The 20,166-nt window shown below is 49.0% G+C and overlaps 1 protein-coding gene across 2 annotated transcripts in view; it reads left to right on the forward strand.

Annotated features, from left to right (window-relative positions):
• The window catches only part of ypel2a (yippee-like 2a), a 40,213-nt gene extending 27,452 nt beyond the window's left edge, over window positions 1–12,761 (forward strand). For both annotated transcript variants that reach the window (XM_068008476.1, XM_068008477.1), the window contains exons 3-5: window positions 3,422–3,465; window positions 10,386–10,494; window positions 12,314–12,761. In XM_068008476.1, coding sequence (XP_067864577.1) covers window positions 3,422–3,465; window positions 10,386–10,494; window positions 12,314–12,403 — 243 coding nt within the window. In that variant the 3' untranslated portion in view covers window positions 12,404–12,761. The remainder of the gene's footprint in view (window positions 1–3,421; window positions 3,466–10,385; window positions 10,495–12,313) is intronic.
• The last annotated feature ends 7,405 nt before the right edge of the window (window positions 12,762–20,166 follow it).

Below are 20,166 nucleotides of genomic sequence, written 5' to 3' on the forward strand. Positions count from 1 at the left end.
TCCCCGTGTTAGTTTCTCCGCAACGAGTCTGTGGGCCCAGAGGGCAGACAGCCTGTACCACCTCTGCTGGGAGCGAAGTTGGGGGGGGGGCGGGGGGGCTGGGGGAGGGGGGAGTCCAGTGACTGCTTCACCTCCTCCTTCCCAGTGCCCTCTGAAGACTAGCAGCACCCCCTCCCCCTGCCCGCCCCCCCCCCGACCAGACCCCCAGCCATGACGTGGTCGTGCCTCAGATGCGGGCGGTACGATGCTGACAGACATGAGCCCAGCTCCAATCTTACGGCTGTACTTCACTGCGCTCTTTGTATTCGGGACCGAGCTGGACCTCAGTCTTCCTGCGAGAGCCTGTGCAGTTCAGAAGGAAAAGTAAAAGAATAGAACTTGCATTTATACCGCGCCTTTCACAACCTCAGGACGTCCCAAAGCGCTGCCCTGCCACTGAAGTGCTTTTTAAAGTGTGGTCACTGTTGTGGGAGGAGGTTGTTTCTGCCGCTCGGGCTCCTGATGGTGTGAGATGGGGGACCATACCATGGGGGAAAGTGAGAGGAGCTGCGGTTTCGCACTCTTTGATTTCCCCCACCCACAGACACACACGGGAGTTTCCAATCACGCCCCTGCTGTCAGGTTAGTACAGATCAGCGGAGGAGTAATATAAACAGAAAATGCCGGAGACACTCAGCGGGTCAGGCAACATCTGCGGAGAGAGAAACAGCATTAACGGGGGTGATTTTAACCTATCTCGCGGGGCAGGAAACCCGCAGGTTTTGGTTTCAAACCAGCAATGCACCCGATCCCGTCACTTTCCCGACGGGTGGATTAGGTTAAATTACCCTCCCCCCCCCCCCCCACGTTTCAAGCCTACTACCAAAGGGGTGATGTTCAGAGGGCTCACTGGCCAGTTGTGGTGAGCGGGGTTCGTCCCCAACATGGGCGTGGAAAGTTAAACCCCGCCCTCTCTCCCCCCGTGCTTTCACAAAGAGAGGGACGAGGAATCAAGAGGGTGTGTTACCCACAGATCGTTCTCACCCACCCCCAGTCTGGTGAGCATAGCATCAGGCTTTGGGGTGTCATGGACCCTCCATGTTAAATAGTCCCCCCAGTCCCCCATTGTCCAGCCTGAAGCTCGGATGAGGTAGCGGAGGGGTTAACATGCCAAGTTCCCCTCTGTGTGCTGTTTCAGTGCAGGCTTTACAAGTTGGTTTAAAGCGAGCGGGGTTAAAATAGGGATTTGGTACCAGCGATGGTACAGGAGCAGCTCTGGGCAGAGACCAGGACAGGTTTCTTTCCCCCCTTCCAGGAGTTTACATGGCTGCGGGGAGTGGGTTGGGTTGGTAGGAAGTGACTGGTCGTGTTGCTCCAGCCATTGTGAGTGTGGGGCAGGCTTGATGGATCAGCTGGGCTTTTCCTGCCCGTCAATTTCATATGTTTGTAAAGTATCATAGTAGGTACACACGAGAGGAGGCCATTCGGCCCATCGTGCCCTTCCAGCTCTTTGAAAGAGCTATCCAATTAGTCCCATTCTCCTGCTCTTTTCCCATAGCCCTGAAAATTCTTTCCCTTCAAGTATTTATCTAATTCCCTTTTGAAAGTTACTATTGAATCTGCTTCCACCACCCTTTCAGGCAGCGCATTCCAGATCATAACAACTGGCTGCATAAAAACATGTTTCCTCATGTCACCACTGGTTCTTTTGCCGATCACCTTAAATCTGTGCCCTCTGGTTACCGACTCTTCTGCCACTGGAAACAGTTTCTCCTTATTTACTCTATCTCAAAACTGTTCATAATTTTGAACATCTCTATCAAATCTCCTCTTAACCTTCTCTGTTCTAAGGAGAGCAACCCCAGCTTCTCCAGTCTCTCCACATAACTGAAGTCCCTCATCCCTGGCACCATTCTAGTAAATCTCCTAGGCCTCTCTAAGGCCTTCACATCCTTCCTAAAGTGCAGTGCTCAGAATTGAACACAACACTCCAGCTGAGGCCTGACCAATGTTTTATATTAGCAGAACTTCCTTGTTTTTGTACTGTATGCCTCTATTAATAAAGCCCAGGATCCCATATGCCTTTTTAGCAGCCTTCTCAACTTGTCCTGCCACCTTCAAAGATCTGTGTACATACAGCCCCAGGTCTCTCTATTCCTGCACTCCCTTTAAAATTGTACCCTTTAGTTTATATTGCCTCTCCTCATTCTTCCGATCAAAATGTATCACTTCACACTTCTCTGTGTTAAATTCCATCTGCCATATGTCCACCCATTTCACCAGTCTGTCTATGTCCTCCTGAAGTCTGTTTCTATCTTCCACATTGTTTACTACATTTCCAAGTTTCGTGTCATCTGCAAACTTTTAAATGGTACCCTCTACACCCAAGTCCAGGTCATTAATATATATCAAAAAGAGCAGTGGTCCTAATGCCGACCCCTGGGGAACACCACTGTATACCTCCCTCCAGTCTGAAAAACAACTGTTCACCGCTACTCTCTGTTTTCTGTCCCTTAGCCAGAAAGTCTTGAAGAAAATGCACAGGCATGTGCTGGGAGAGTATGTGCTGCCAGCTGATGCTGCTGGGATTGTAAACTCTCTCCTTCTGTCTCTAACAGCAGGCTGGTTGTGTGACAGCAGAATTCTGAGCAGCCTGTCCCCGTAGCTCTTCTAGGAATTGAGCTCGGTTCGAAAATAGTTCCTCAATAATGAAACGTCAGCATGTTAATGGAAGAGTGGAGGGAAAGGAAATGTGAAACATTTATATTTAGCGGAAGAAAAAAAATGTGACTGCATTGACAGGTCAGAGGGGCGTGGCATGGCGGGGTGGGTGTTGGTGGGGGTTGCTTCCAGGAACAGACACACACCAGCCTGGCACAGTTTGTGGGACTCTGCAAACTCCCTGCACACTGTGAGCTTAGCGTTCAGTTACCTGAAGTGTGCACAGAGCTGACCCTGATGGTTGTGGGTTCAAGCCCCACTCCAGAGACTTGAGCCCATAATCCAGGCTGACACTCCCAGTGCAGTACTGAGGGAGTGCTGCACTGTCAGAGGTGCCGTCTTTCGGATGAGACGTTAAACCGAGGCCCCGTCTGCCCTCTCAAGTGGATGTAAACGATCCCATGGCCACTATTTGTAAGAAGAGCAAGGGGGTTCTCACCAGTGTCCTGGCCAATATTTATCCCTTAAACATCCTTAAAACAGATTATCTGGTCTTTGCTGTTTGTGGGACCTTGCTGTGACCAAATTGGCTGCTGCGTTTCCTATATTATGACAGTGACTACACTCCAAAAGTAATTTGTTGGTTGTAAAGTGCTTTGGGTCGTCCTGAGGTCGTGAAAGACGCCATAGAAATGCAAGTTTATTGTTTCTTTAATGATTTTACTCGGTATCCTTTGTGTGTAAAGTGTGGCATTGATTTTTATTTTCATTTCCTTTTCAGTCTTTTCAAGGAAGCCAAGGGCGAGCTTACCTGTTCAATTCAGTGTGAGTATCACAGGATAAAGCCAGATGAAAACGTCCATTTGGCCCATCCCAGCCCATCCATCTAGAAAAACGTACAATTCCCCCGCGCCCACCGCGGTAGCCTGTCTCTAAAACGTCTCCAAGGTTTTTGTCACCTGCCCGTTCCATTTGTTGACCGCTGTTTATATCAAATGTTTCTGAAATTGGTCCTAAATTTGGTCCTTTCACCAGTTTGACCTTTGTGCCCTGCCTGTGCCATGTGTTACTTACCCTAATGTACTGTTGAAGATCGATTAATATCTTTTAATACTTCTATAGCATTGCCTCTTCTTTACATCTTCTCGTGCTCTCGCTCACATTTTGCTGGAGATACTGTGAATCATATCAACGGAGGATTTGGTAATGGGGAGCAGTAGAAACCCAGGGGTAGATTGTCCCCCATCACCGGAGGGACTTCGGGCTGAACGCTCCAGCCCGAAAGTCCCGGCTATTCCACGTTGGGGGGGGGCACCAGAGACTAGCCCAGTTTTGTCCTCCCAGTAGGAGTCACTGGACAGTGGATCAGGAGCGAGTGAGTGCTCTGGCTGCTACCCTCTTCCCCATTGGGCCCAAGGGGACTGAGGCCAATTGCAGCACCCCCTACTGCTAGCCAAGGTGCAGTCAACTAACTCAGCACAGACCGGGGATCGAACCTGGGCCTTCTCAGTCTGTACTTTTTACCCTTCGTTCTCAGGATGTGGGCATCGCTGGCAAGGCCGGTATTTACTGACCACCCCTCGTTGCTCTTGAGAAGGTGGTGATGGGCATTCTTCTTGAACCCCTGCAGTCCCGTGTGGTGAAGGTGCTCTCACAGTGCTCTTAGGCAGGGAGTTCCAGGATTATGACCCAGCCACGATGAAGGAATGGCCCAAGTACGCATGGTGTGTCTTGGAAGGGAACTTGGAGGTGGTGGTGTTCCCATGCGCCTGCTGCCCTTGTCCTTCTAGGTGATGAAGGTCGCAGGATTGGGAGGTGCTGTCTAAGAAGCCTTGGCGAGTTGCTACAGTGCATCCTTTGCATAGTACACGCTGCAGCCAGGGTGCGCCAGTGGGGGAGGGAGTGGATGCTTAGGGTGGTGGATGGACTGCCGATCAGGCGGACTGCTTTGTCCCGGATGGTGTCCAGCTTCTTGAGTCAAAATCACCCCACAGGGTAGGAAGGAGATAATTCTTAAAAGAAGGCAGCGGCCTCAGCTGCTACTTGCAGGTGTGAGTCAGGGAACTCGGGTGTGTCGTTTAACATCGTAATGACATGTGCCAAAACCTTTTCCCACTTGCTGTCACCCGTTGCAGGGATAGCAAAGAGGCTCAAAAAACAGTTTTCCTCTTCGTCCACCAAGTCACGAGCGAGAAACTGCTGCCACAGACCGTGCGTGAGGTGAGGACTGAGAAGAGGCTGTTCGTTAGGCTCACCTCGCCCCTGTCGTTATCCCCCTTTCTGCCCTGGCACCAAGGCCCTTATCCGTTCTCCTCCTGTTTATTTGGCACTCTGCCCATTTCCATTACAACTGAGCCTGTGTTCACCACACTAGGGTAACATTTAATTCCAGAAGGCGGAGGCCAGAGTTTTATACGGTTCGTGCGGGGGAATGGTGGTACTGTGGGGGAGGGGTGGGTAATTTTAGCCGGTCTCTGCTCCCCTGGTGCCTCCTCTTCCCATGGTTCCTACAGTTCCCATGGTGATTGGGCAACCTTCGTCACTCCAGTGACCAATCTTCATGTGTGAGGCCCAACAACAACTTGCATTTATATAGCACCTTTAATGTAGTAAAACATCCCAAGGTGCTTCACAGGCGCAATTATCAAACAAAATTTTGACTCCGAGCCACATGAGGAGATATTAGGACAGGTGAGCAAAAGCTTGGTCAAAGAGATAGGTTTTAAGGAGAGCCTTAAAGGAGGAGAGAGAGGCAAAGCGGTTATGGGAGAGAATTCCAGAGCTTAGGGCCTAGGCAGCTGAAGGCACGGCCGCCAATGGTGGAGCGATTAAAATCGGGGATGCGCAAGAGGCCAGAATTGGAGGACCGCAGAGATCTCGGAGGGTTGTAGGGCTGGAGGAGGTCACATAGATAGGCAGGGGCAAGGCCATGGAGGGATTTGAACACAAAGATGAGAATATCCACGATATAAGTGAGACTATCCACGATAGTCTCACTATTGCATTAATTAACAATCTTGCTGTGCGGGGTCCCTTAGGGAAGAGCGACCATAACATGATAGAATTTCTCATTAAGATGGAGAGTGAAGTAGTCGAATCCGAAACTAGGGTCCTGAATCTAAATAAAGGAAATTACGAAAGTATGAGGTGAGAGTTGACTAAGATAGATTGGGGAACTTTACTAAAAGGGATGATGGTGGATAGACAATGGCTAATATTTAAAGAACGTGTGCAGGAATTACAACAATTATTCATTCCTGTCTGGCGCAAAAATAAATCCGGAAAGGTGGCTCAACCGTGGCTTACAAAAGAAATTAGGGATAGTATTAGATCCAAAGAGGAGACATATAAAATTGCCAGAAAAAGCGTCAAGCCTGAGGATTGGGAGCAGTTCAGAATTCAGCAATGGAGAACAAAGAGATTGATTAAGAGGGGAAAAATAGAGTGAGATTAAACTAGCAGGGAACATAAAAACTGACTGTAAAAGCTTCTATTAATATGTCAAGAGAAAAAGATTAGTGATGACAAATGTAGGTCCCTTACAGTCAGAAATGGGGGAAATTATAATGGGGAACAAAGAAATGGCAGAACAATTAAACACATACTTTGGTTCTGTCTTCACAAAGGAGGACACAAATAACCTTCCGGAAATGTTAGGGAACCAAGGGTCTAATGAGAGGGAGGAACTGAAGGAAATCAATATTAGTAAAAAAAAAATAGTGCTAGGGAAATTAATGGGGCTAAAGGCTGACAAATCCCCAGGGCCTGATAATCTACATCTCAGAGTACTAAAGGAAGTGGCCCTGGAAATAGTGGATGCATTGGTGATCATCTCCCAAAATTCTATAGACTCTAGAACAGTTCCCACAGATTGGAAGGTGGCAAATGTAACCCCACTATTTAAAAAAAGGAGGGAGAGAAAAAAACAGGGAATTACAGACCAGTTAGTCTAACATCAGTAGTGGGGAAAATGCTAGAGTCTATTATAAAGGATGTGATAACAGAACACTTGGAAGGCATTAACGGGATTGGACAAAGTCAGAGGGTGGTGAACCTGTGGAATTCTCTACCACAGAAGGCAGTGGAGGCCAAGTCATTAGATGTATTCAAGAAGGAGATAGATATATTTCTTAATGCTGAAGGGATCAAGGGATATGGGGAAAAAGCGGGAACAGGGTACTGAGTTAAACGATCAGCCATGATCATTTTGGATGGCGGAGCAGGCCCGAAGGGCTGAATGGCCTACTCTTGCTCCTATTTTCTATGTTTCTAAGTAATCTGTACCTCGACTCCATTTACCCGCCTTTGCTCCATACCCCTTGATATCCTTATCCAACAAAAACCATTATTGTTTCTGTGGAATTATTTCCCTGCATCCCATTGCCCAGATCAGGACTAGTCTGTCTCTTTCTGGACTAGCATTTCAGGGATCTGCTGGTATACCCCCAGTGTTCTGTTTGCTTTAGCAATCACTGCATGGACTGTGACTCTGCTGTCCATATTTGTTCAGCTATCACGTCCAGATCTCTCTCAGTCCACCTTATTTAACAATCCACTTCTCCTGTTGTCCTGTTTGTTTCGCTGTTTGCGCCATGAACACGTATGATAAGGAGTTTATACACAGTCCAACTGTGTCGCGAGGCCACGGAACGCCTCCGCAGCTCAGTTCCCCAGACCATTCGGTCCATCTGTCATAGGAATCATACAGAACCGAAGGAAGCCATTCGGCCCATCGTGACTGTGCCGGCTGTTTGAAAGAGTGAGCCAATTAGTCCCACTTCCCTGCTCTTTCCCCATAGCCTACTAAATCTTCCTTTTCAAGTATATATCCAAATATATTTTGAAATTTACTATTGAATCTGCTTCCACCGTTCCAGATCATAACAACTCGCTGCGCAAATGTTCACCCTGGATTTTTTGCCAGTTATCTTGAATCTGTGTCCTCTGGTTACCGACCCTCCTGCCAGTGAAAACAGTTTCTCTCTCTATCAAAACCCTTGGTGATTTTGAACATCTCTTATTAATTCTTCCCTCAACCTTCTCTGCTCTAAGGAGAACCATCCCAGCTTCTCCAGTCTCTCCACTGTAAGTAAAGTAACCCTTGTTGCACAGTGTGCTGCACATTTCACTCAGGAACACACTGTCCATTGGGAATCCAGTGTACAATAAATCACCGATAAAGGGGGAACGCTGGAGATGGACGGAAGGCGGATCAGCATTTCCTGGTCCAGATCAGCGGTTGCAATTTCCCTGAACTGACGCTGCCTGAAAAAGAGCCTCAATTGTAACAACAGGGAATTTAGGAGAAACATCTTTACCCAGAGAGTGGTGAGAATGTGGAACGCTACCACAAGGAGTACTTGGGGCGAGTAGCATAGATATATTCATGGGGAAGCTAGATAAACACATGAGGAGGAAAGGAATAGAAGGGTTTCGTGATAGGGTCAGATGAAGGCTTGTGTGGAGCATAAACGCCGGCATAGACCAGTTGGGCCGAATGGCCTGTTCCTGTGCTGAAATTTCGATGCAACTCGATGTAATATCTTCCGAGCGAACTGTGACTGGCAGCAGCAGCAGCAATGGCGGGTTACAATCGAGCTCAGTGTCGCTGGGGTAGGGAAGGGGTGAAATCAGCCAGAGTTCCTGCTCCTGGTCACTAACCAGCGACCCTGGCTGGTTAAAAGTGCAAGGGTTTAGAGGTCGGGTTTGGTCTTGGATGCGATGACCCCACCCCTCCCCCGAGGATCAGCAGCCCAGTGATACTCAATGTCCGCCCCTCCCTATCTCTGTAACCTCCTGCAGTCCTACAACCCTCTGTGCTCCTCCAACTCTGACCCCTTGTGCATCCCCCACTCCCTTCGTCCCACCATTGCCGCCCGTGCCTTCAGCTGCCTAGGCCTAAAGCTCCGGAATTCCCTCCCTAAACCTCTCCATCTCTCTACCTCTCTCTCTCCTCCTTTAAGACACTCCTTAAAACCTACCCCTTTGATCAAGCTTTTGGTCACCTGTCCTAAATTCTCCTTATGTGGCTCGGTGTCAATTTTAGTCTGAATGCGCTCCTGTGAAGCGCCTTGGAACGATTCCCTATGTTAAAGGCGCTATGTAAATGCAAGTTACTGTTGTGCAGAATGTCCATTTGGGAATGGTGTGGAGCAGCAAGAGGCCGAGGGGCTGAGTTTTTCAGCTGTTCCACCATAACTCCGGGAGAACCCTTGGGGAGCTGGCAGACACCCGGTTACACCGCCTCTCCGCCATTTCTTGAAGTTTCCGCATTCACTTTGTCAAGGACGGAAATTCTGTCTGTCCCCTTATAAAACAAATGATAGGGAGAGTGGGCAGGGTCCAGCATAGGGAATCCACAGGGCTCCTCAGTTGGAACCCAACCCAGGGTTGCCAACTCTGGTTGGTTGTGTTCCTGGAGGTTTGATCACATGACTTCCTGCCTCCGCGTTCCCCCCCCCCCCCAACGTTCCCACCATTGGTCCATCCTCACGGAGCCCCGCCCTCCCATGTTCCCACCATTGGTCCATCCTCACGGAGCCCCGCCCTCCCATGTTCCCGCCATTGGTCCATCCTTACGGAGCCCCGCCTTCCCATGCCGATTGGAACATGGACAGACTCTTTGTTAACTGGATATTGGTCAAACAGCCTTTCTTTCACCCCCCCTCCCCTCGCCAATATTTTTATAATAGAGAGAAGTGTTCAAAGGAAATGTAAAAAACACACATTCTTTTCCATGCCTCTATGATTTTTCTCCCGGGCATTGCTCGCAGCAGGAGATTAATTCTTAATCCCTGGAGACTCCAGGACAATCCTGGAGGGTTGGCAACCCTAGACCCAGCATGGCAGCCGGTACACTCAGTGAGTGCAGGGATACCAGCCTCCAAAAGTGGCGCATGGGGGGATCCCCCCCCCCCCAAGGCAAGCGGCCTGTACCCCCATTTTTTTACACAAAAAAAAAGAACGTGGATTAGCCCTCCCGAGTCAGGGGCTGACCGGACTGGTTTTGGGGGGATGGAGGAGGGGATGGTTCTGGGCAGCCCCTTCATGGGCGGGCGGGTAGCGGAAATGTGACCCAAGTGGCGCTTGCTGCCCCTTGCAAATGGGGTGCCCCCCCCTCCCCATCCCTCGAACTCCAGCCCGGGGGGGGTGGTCAGTGCAAGGTGCGATCCTGGCGTAACCCGCTGGGATCACAATCCCAGGAGAGAATGGGAGACATTTGGAAGGATGAATTCTGATCAATGTCTTAGTGGCTCACTATGACACGAGGCTGCGGTAAGTGCAGCAATCAGCCGGGTGTTCTGTACAAACCGGTCGTTCTTTTAAGTATTTAGCAGAATACTGCTTCACTCAGACTCCATGCAGGAAATCTAGGCTGACGCTCCCAGTGCAATACAGAGGGGGTGCTGCCGTCTTTCGGATGAGACATTAAACCGAGGCCCCGTCTGCCCTCTCAGGTGGACGTAAAAGATCCCATGGCACTATTTCGAAGAGGAGCAGTGGAGTTCTGACCAATATTTATCCCTCAACCAACATCATTAAAACGGATTATCGTATTGCTGTTTGTGGGATCTTTCTCTGTACAAATGTTTCCTACGCTACAACAGTGACTGCACTTCAAAAGTACTTACATTGGCTGTAAAGCGCTTTGGGACGCCCTGCGGTCATGAAAGGCGCTACGTAAATGCAAGTTCCTGCTTTCTTTTCCTGTTAAAGTGCTCATGTTTGCTTGAATCTCTTCGCAGAGTTAATGTGGGCTGTGGACCAGCAGAGGAGCGGGTTTTACTCACCGGCCTGCACGCAGTGGCTGACATTTACTGTGAAAACTGCAAAACCACACTGGGCTGGAAATATGTAAGTTGGTCTGTGTTGTGAGTGTTTGCGTCAAATTCCTGCGAAGCGCCTTGGGACGTTTCACTAGGTCGAAAGCGCTATTTAAGTGCAAGTTGTTGTTGTTGTATACAACGGTGTTACCCAGGGGATTAACAACGTGCCTTCCCCCCAACCAACCCCGACATCCAAACTGTATATTCGTGTCTTTTACATCTGCCTTCACCTGTGATTCTCCAATCTTTTGCTGGGCAGAATGGGTTACACTTCAGCCAGAACCAAACATTAAGCTGTTCTATTTCTCACGCAGCAAGTGAACGCCCAGAGCAACAGTTATGATCGGTCCTACTTAATCGTCTTCGCATAATAATAAATAATGAACGCGCTACGTTTCCCCACACCAGTGGGTCGCCTTGCTTAACTTAAAGTAACTTTTAATCCAGCCTCCCGCATTCTACCCTTCTGAGCCTGGGCGGCTCTTTAAAAACCTGATTATGAGTTAGTGTTTCTGTCCCTATTTTATCTCCCCTTTACAACCATAGGGGAGGGGCTAGGCCGGACAACCCCTCCTGAGCACCCAGGATTAGGGACTTTCCAACACAGTGGGTGTGAGGTGTGTATCGATTACTGGGATGTGCTAATGAATTGCTTATTGTTTACAGTCTTCAATGCCTGACCGATTAACATTTTGACCGCCTTTTGTCTCAGTGCATTTTTTTTAATAAAGCTTGCATGAATACATCTTTACAAGTCCAACATATAAATGTAACTTTCTTCCCAGATGCTTTCTGTGGGGAAAAATGGTCAAAGAAATGCTGAAATGTGACAGACCCCTATCACTGTCCTGCCTGAGACCCGCCAACTCAGCACAAACCAGGGATTGAATCCTGTGTTGTGTCGGTCTGTACAGCTCAGGGAAGGAGACCAACTTTCAACCACCGAGGTTGCTCTCTGGTCTCGTTTGTTGGAATGAATCTCATGTAACTGCAGCCGTAACCCAGTTGTAGCGGATTTGCCTGTGCCTCTCGTGGTCCCATACCCTCTCAGTCACCGAGACCGCCTACTTCCAACTCCGTAATATCACCCTTCTCCACCCCTGCCTTGGCCCATCTGCTGCTGAAACCCTCATCCATGCCTTTTGTCACCTCCAGACTCGACTATTCCAATGCTCGCCTGGCCGGCTTCCCGTCTTCCACTCTTCATAAACTTGAGCTCATCCAAAACTCTGATGCCCGTATCCCAACTCGCACCGAGTCCCGTTCACCCATCACCCCTGTGCTCGCTGACCTACATTGGCAACGCCTCGATTTTTAAATTCTCATCCTTGTTTTCAAATCCCTCCATGGTCTCGCCCCTCCCTATCTCTGTAACCTCCTCCAACCCTACAACCCTCCGAGATCTCTGCGCTCCTCCAATTCTGGCCTCTTGCGCATCCATTATATGGAGCTAGATCACACAGATCAGCCATGATCTTATCAAATGGCGGAGCAGGCACAAGGGGCTGAATGGCCTACTCCTGTTCCTATGTTCCTATCCCCGATTTCCTTTGCCCCTCCATTGGCGGCCGTGCCTTCATCTGCCTAGGCCCTAAGCTCTGGAATTCGCTCCCTAAACCTCTCCGCCTCTCCACCTCTCTCTCCTCCTTTAAGATGCTCCTTAAAACCTACCTCTTTGACTAAGCTTTTGGTCACCCGTCCTAATATCTCCTAATGTGGCTCGGTGTCAAATTTTGTTTGGTGATCGCTCCTGTGAAGCGCCTTGGGACGTTTGTAAGAACGTTAAGGGCACTGTATAAATGTGAGTTGTTCTCGCAGCTGGACTCAGAACTGCCGTTTGTCCACAGGAGCACGCTTTCGAGAGCAGTCAGAAGTACAAAGAAGGAAAGTACATTATAGAACTCGCTCATATGATTAAGGACAATGGCTGGGAGTGAACGGAAGGTCCTGCTGGAGCTGTTTGCTGGGCTGATGACCCTGGAACAAGAGAAGTAACTGAAGGCTTGGTTGTACGTGTTGGGGGAGCCGGGCTGCTCGGTGCCATCCTTCCGCCACGCGCCTCTGCGTTTCTCTTCTTTCTTCTAAAAATTACCCTCTATTGTCTCGTTTTTGCTTTTTTCAATCTCCTCCTGCGGTCAAACATCTCCCGGCTCTTCCTCTCCGTCCTAGTGTCGGCCGAGCGACTGCACCAGGAGCATCGAGGGTGCTGTAGCTTTCCTTTTTAAGTTAGCGCCGTTAACTTGAAAAGCCGTTTAGTGACATTCGCTTAAGAGTAGCTTTGTTTGGGAGCGCGAGCCGGGGATAAATGAGGGGGGAGGGGCGTTGGGGGAAGTGGGGGGGGGATATCTGAGTTAAGTAAAAGTAGGCAGAGAATACAAGCCGACGCCGTCTCCGCTGACGGTTAGCTGGAGCTTCAGCGTGTTCGCCTGTCCTGTCCGTTCAGCTGGTGAACGGCAGTCTGACCCCATTTGCCAGTAGGCTGTCAGGAGTGAAAGACGCCTCACTCCACAAGCATGCGGGGGGTGACGCAGGCCGTGCTTGTCCCTTCCCGAAGAAGGAAGGAAGCGTCATTACCATCTTGTCCGCTTCGAGCCAATGGTCCCCCCCCCTGCCCCCCAGTGCTAAATCTGTGTCCTGGGGTGTATTTTATCTGTGCGCTGACTTGAACGGATGAGGTCGGAGGTGAGAGAGCTGCCACCCGTCCCCCAGGAAGTGAGACTCCGCCTCGCCTTCCCCCCCCCCCCCCCCCAAGTCTTTACCGCTCTCTTCCCGTCAAGTCATTGGTTCATTTCAGATGATGGAATTGTACGGTTGGAGGAGCGATGCCTGTGACTGGGGTGGGCGGGTCCGTTTTAAAGGCCGTGACAGATCAGCTGATCGCAGCTCAGTATTAACCTCTGAGGCGGTCTTGCCCGATGCTTCTGTTTGCACCTGAGAGAGAGAGAGAGAGAGAGAGTGGGTGGTGAAAGCGGAACTGATGCCCGTCGGTGCCCAGGCTGCACGCCTCAGCTCTGCGGGGGGGGGCGACTACGCTTTGCTGCAAACAGGCGGGAAGAAAAATATCACTTAGTCTCGGTGGGAACGAAGCCTCCTGGCAAGGGACCGGGGGCAATCCCCAGAGCCCAGAGCGCTGCTCCTGCCAAAATGCTTAACCTTCATTTCAAAAGCTGTCAAACGTCGCGGGGGAAGCAATCATTCCACAGCGTGCAGACGGGTTGATAACGAAAAACCAAGTTGGTCCCTCCTGCCCATTCACTAATTCGTGGGAGTGGATCTGCCCTTTCACTTGTTCATTTTCTGTAACGGTTACAATGCATGGGAATGTTGTGTGGAGGGGGTTACATCAGCATGAGTGAAATACTGTGATAATTGTCACACACGGTCTGATCTCACCAGTGCTGGTCTACATAATATAAAGTTATATAAAGCTCTGGTTAGACCTCTGGTTAGTACTGCGTTCAGTTCTGGGCACCGCACCTCAGGAAGGATATATTGGCCTTGGAGGGGGTGCAGCGCAGATTCACCAGAATGATACCGGGGCTAAAAGGGTTAAATTCTGAGAGCAGGTTGCATAAACTTTGCTTGTATTCCCTTGAGCGTAAAAGATTAAGGGCTGATTTAATTGAGGTGATTAAGATGAATACAGGAGCTGATAGGGTGGATAGAGAGAAACTATTTCCTCTGGTGGGAGAGTCCAGAACAAGGGGGCAGAAACCTTAAAATTAGAGCCAGGCCGTTCAGGGGTGATGTCAGGAAGCACTTCTTCACACAAAGGGGAGTGGAAATCTGGAACTCTCTCCCCCAAAAAGCTGAAATGATAGATTTTTGTTAGGTAAGGGTATTAAGGGTTATGGAACCAAGGCGGGTAGATGGAGTTAAGATACAGATCAGCCATGATCTAATTGAATGGCGGAACAGGCTCGAGGGGCTGAATGGCCTACTCCTGTTCCTATGTTCCTCTATAACACATATCTGTACTGGACTGATAGTAGCTAGAAATTATATTTTCCATCAGACCCCATGTCCTTTATGCACCCCGGGGGAGTTAGGAGGGGGGGGGGTCCTGAACCTTGTATTAGAATCTTTCATTTTGACAAAGTAAGTCAACTATCGATCAGGTAAATATTGGGAAATAATCTTCCGTCAGCTGCGTGTCTCCGACCATCAAGTGACCCACAGGTAATTCTAATGACCCGAAAGGTTCCTGTCGGCCATTACAATGGTCCCTTCACGAGATGCCGACAGATTTTAATCGTGTGACATTTCAGCTTTCTTCCCTTCTCCCTTTGTCGCAAAGTAAAGGCCGCACCGACTGTGTAACGCACGGCCAAAGTGTAGCCAAACCTATGGCCGGTAACACTGCTGAAATCCATGTCGCAGACAAGAGACCCCCTGGGCCGTCGTGTGTCGACAGTACAGCCGGTCAAACGGACCTGACCATATATTGACCAAAGCACCTCTCAATTTACACACTGTTAAATGAGCCAGATTGCAAGTCCAGCCCGACTCGTAGCAGTGTTGTCACTGGACTGTGTTTTTCAATTTATGATGTTTAAAATTTATGGTCTCTTAAGATTATGAAAGGCTTCGATAGGTTCAATGTAGACAAGATGTTTCCACTTGTGGGGGAGACCAAAACAAGGGGCTATAAATATAAGATAGTCACCAATAAATCAAATAGGGAATTCAGGAGAAACTTCTTTACCCAGAGAGTGGTTAGAATGTGGAACTTGCTACCACAAGGAGTAGCTGAGGCGAATAACATAGATACTTTTAAGGGGAAGCTAGATAAGTACATGAGGGAGAAAGGGTTAGAAGGTTATGCTGATAGGGTTAGATGAAAAAGATTGGGAGGAGTCTTGTGTGGAACATAAACGATGGCACAGACCAGTTTGGCGGAATAGCCAGTTTCTGTGCTGTAGACTCTATGTAATTGGTACCAATACTGTGTAGGAAGGTCTCCCTTAAGGTTCAGTTGTGTGATAATCTAAAGTCATCACCCACCACGGTCACCAGCAGTGATAAACCTGTAACCACCAGTACTTCACTCTAGCATTTGACTTAAAAAGCTCCATCCAAACACAACTCTAGTTTGGAAGGACAGATCCTGCAATGCGATTGCCCTGCGGGAGCTGTTCACCATTCAGGTGGACGGAGCATGAAAATTTCACACACTCATCCTGGGGCACTGCTGATATCCTAGTGACAACACTGTTGGGTCTCAAGGCTCGTCCGCTCGCACGGCACCATTAAAATAGTTGGCTGGCGCATTGGCCAAAGAGCCTTTTCTTTCCCATTCAAGGGGAGGGTTGGCACATTCATACGACCCACAAGCCCAAAGACCAACACACCAGAGTGTGGCTAATCAACTTGGTTGACGTAGACGTTTGTAGGGAGAGAGAGAAAACAGAACCTTGCATCGCGTGTTAATGGATATATCATAACTACGTTGGTTGACTGTTATCATGGCTGTGTTTTCTACCACGCGTGTAAAATAACATGTCCAAAGCAATGCCATAGAGCCTCTAGGTTGGGTGGCCTGTTGTACATCCAACAAGCCCATTAGTTCACCCAGCCAATTAGCCTTTATTTTGTTGCAGCCACAGCTAGCTTATGATTGGATACCGCGTTGGTCTGAAGTATTCTAACCTTGGCTCCCATTGGCTGCCAAATGGTGAACCAATGCCCTGACATAGTCACACTGCCTGATGCGATTGGCTAGAGGATGTACACTCTGATAGATCATCTCCTGAGTGATAATGTGCTATCCCCCTATTTAAACAACAAATTGCTAATATATACAGAACTTGTCTTATATTGTGTACTCTTGTAAATACTCATATTTAAAAGATTTTTCTATAATATATATATATTCAGCAATGTCTGACCCATATCTTCGACTGAGCACTTTTCTTTTCCTGTGTATTAATGTGCATGTGCCGTAATTTCTTTCCAGTTAAGGCATTTTTGTTCGGTCTCACTTTGCCGCTCAGGAGGGATGCAACAATTCTTCCTTGTTTTTTTACATTGGTTTCCTGGTGTGTTTAGCAGCGGTGCCTCCCTGTAGACAAATGCCAAACTGAGCACAGTCAGCCGAACCCACGGAGGAAACCCTTTTCCCCGAGGGATGTTATTGCTCGCCGATTCTGGCTTTTGGCAGGGGTCAGATAGTCCTGGTTACTCATTCTTGCCGTTGCCTTTGTCACACCAGCCAGTCCACCTCCAGGAGCTGGATAGAGGAGTCTTGCAGTTTAGTTTAAGCCATCGTTCCTGCTTCGAGCTCACAGCAGACAAGAAGCCGGGGTGGGGGACCAGCTACAGACAGGTTGAAATCTGCCCTTTGCTCTCCTCCTGAAGACCCTAATGCTGAGAGGCCGTCACACATGCCCCATCAAGGAGACCTCCGCGACCTGGTCTAAATGGCCGTCCTTCACATGAGCCATTCAGCGGCTGGGGTGGATGTTGTCCTCGGGCTCTGCCCATGTCCACTGCAGAGCAAGGGTTGCTGAATAGTGATCTGGAGGGAGACCCCCGGCTGGCTTTTATTTTGCCTCTTTCTAGCCCTGGGAGCAATGAAGCTAATTGTATCTCTCCAGGCTCAGGTCAGAACAGAGCAAGGAGATCGTATCTGCGACCTGCCTGGTGTTTATGACTCAGTTGTATCCTGGTTGAAATCTCCTTTTTAAAGGTGCATTATCTTTAAGCTACTAACGCCTGATGTAAATAAAGTCTATTCAGGGTTATTTAATGTAGCATGCTGGTGACCCTTTATTCTGAACAGTTCAAACCAGCATGACCTGTGCACAGAAGCCTCTGTGTGAGAGCCACACAGATTAAATAGGTGGGACCTCCAATTGTCAGGCAAGCCCAGTTCCTAGAATCTTCAAACCTCCGTTGCAGAGGATTGAACTTTGTGACCTACTTGTGCTGTACCACACATTGAGAATGGTGGAAAGGAGGCCATTCGGCCCATCGTGCCTGTGCCGGCTGTTTGAAAGAGCTATCCAACTATTCCCACTCCCCCCTGCTCTTTCCCCATGGCCCTGCAAATTTCTCCTTTCAAGTATTTATCTAATTCCCTTTTGAAAATTACTATTAAATCTGCTTCGACCGCCTTTTCAGGCAGTGCATTCCAGATCATAACAACTCGCTGCGTAAAAAAATGTCTCCTCATCTCCCCTCTGGTTCTTTTGCTAATTATCTTAAATCTGTGTCCTCTGGTTATAGAATCTCCTGCCTCTGGAAACAGTTTCTCTTTATTTACCCTATCAAAACCTGTCATAATTTTGAACACCTCTATTAAATCTCCCCTTAACCTTCTCTGCGCTAAGGAGAACAATCCCAGCTTCTCCAGTCTATCCATGTAACTCAAGTCCCTCATCCCTGGCACCATTCTAGTAAATCTCTTCTGCACATTTAACGGTTTTCATTTATTTATATATAAATAAATAATAAAATTGTGTGGGACACTGGATAGCGCAGTGGGTTAAACAACTCCCCTTCCACCTCTGGGAAATGGGTTTAGACTCAGCCCAGACTGAGGGGATGAAGGTCTCCCCCTTTCAGCTGGCTGTAAGGGTTCTACGTAAAAATGCATTCGTGCACTTTCAACCTGGTTCCTGGTAAGAATGAATCCCGCATTACAGGCCATCTCCAAGTGGCACTGAATTGGCCGGACCTCTCAACTAGAGAGGTCACTTGCTGGGCTGGTGTGGGAAATCAAAATGTCACGCTGGAGTTTGGGGCCAGAGAATTGTAGTGGGAGCTTTACTTGCAGCCGGTTGTGCTTTATCTGACATGCGACTGCTTGATGCTAGCACTGGATATTCTCTTTCCCATCCCTCACCTTCACAAACTCAAAAGACAAGGCGTTTGCAACCAACTTCAGCCAGAAGTGCCGAGTGGATGATCCATCTCGGCCTCCTCCCCACCATCACCGAAGCCAGTCTTCAGCCAATTCAATTCACTCCACGTGATATCAAGAAACGGCTGAGTGCACTGGATACAGCAAAGGATATGGGCCCCAACAACATCCCAGCTGTAGTGCTGAAGGCTTGTGCTCCAGAACTAGCTGCACCTCTAGTCAAGCTGTTCCAGTAGAGCTACAACACTGGCATCCACCCGACAATGTGGAAAATTGCCCAGGTATGTCCTGTCCACAAAAAGCAGGACAAATTCAATCCGGCCAATGCCGCCCCATCAGTCTACTCTCAATCATCAGCAAAGTGATGGAAGGTGTCGTCGACAGTGCTATCAAGCGGCATTTACTCACCAATAACCTGCTCACCGATGCTCAGTTTGGGTTCCGCCAGGACCACTCGGCTCCAGACCTCATTACAGCCTTGGTCCAAACATGGACAAAAGAGCTGAATTTCAGAGGTGAGGTGAGAGTGACTGCCCTTGACATCAAGGCAGCATTTGACCAAGTGTGGCACCAAGGAGCTCTAGTAAAATTGAAATCAATGGGAATCAGGGGGAAAACTCTCCAGTGGCTGGAGTCATACCCAGCACAAAGGAAGATGGTAGTGGTTGTTGGAGGCCAATCATCTCAGCCCCGGGACATTGCTGCAGGAGTTCCGCAGGGCAGTGTCCTAGGCCCAACCATCTTCAGCTGCTTCATCAATGACCTTCCCTCCATCATAAGGTCAGAAATGGGGATGTTCGCTGATGATTGCACAGTGTTCAGTTCCATTCGCAACCCCTCAAATAATGAAGCAGTCTGTGCCCGCATGCAGCAAGACCTGGACAACTTCCAGGCTTGGGCTCATAAGTGGCAAGTAACATTCACGCCAGACAAGTGCCAGGCAATGACCATCTCCAACAAGAGAGACTCTAACCACCTCCCCTTGACATTCAACAGCATTACCATCGCCGAATCCTCCACCATCAACATCCTGGGGGTTCCTTCATCGTCGCTGGGTCAAAATCCTGGAACTCCCAAACAGCACTGTGGGAGAACCTTCACCACACAGACTGCAGTGGTTCAAGAAGGCGGCTCACCACCACCTTCTCAAGGGCAATTAGGGACGGGCGATAAATGCCGGCCTCGCCAGTGACGCCCACATCCCATGAACGAATAAAAAAAAAACATTGATCAAAATTTTGAGGTTTTTTTTTGACGCAATGTCCTCCCCTCCCCCCTACTTCCTCTCCTGAAGTCGCTGATGCGGGCGTCGCTGTCACGTTGCCCTTGAGAAGGTGGTGGTGGTCGGCCATCTTAAACCACTATAGCAGATTGATGCAACTGAGTGACTCGCTAGGCCACTTCAGAAGGCAGTTAAGAGTCAACCACATTGGCGTGGGACTGGAGTCACGTATAGGTCCAGACCGGGTAAGGATGGCGGGTTTCCTTCCCTAAAGGACATTAGTGAACCATACAGCACAGAAGGAGGTGATTCGGCCCATCCTGTCTGTGCCGGCTCTTTGAAAGAGCCATCCAATTAGTCCCTTTCCCCATAGCCCTGTAAATTTCTCCTTTTCAAGTATTTATCCCATTCCCTTTTTAAGTTACCACTGAATCTGCTTCCACCTCCCATTCAGGTAGTGCATTCCAGATAAACCAGTTGAGTTTTTACGACAATCCGACAGCTTCCTTATGTCAGGGTACAGTGTTCACAGGCACTGGAAGCGTCCCCTCCCCCCTTTCTCGGTATCCCACCCAATTAGCCATCCTTCATGTGTGTGACTCTGAAACGTGACA

This window comes from Heptranchias perlo, chromosome 28 (genome assembly GCF_035084215.1).
Source record: "Heptranchias perlo isolate sHepPer1 chromosome 28, sHepPer1.hap1, whole genome shotgun sequence".
Classification (NCBI taxonomy): domain Eukaryota; kingdom Metazoa; phylum Chordata; class Chondrichthyes; order Hexanchiformes; family Hexanchidae; genus Heptranchias; species Heptranchias perlo.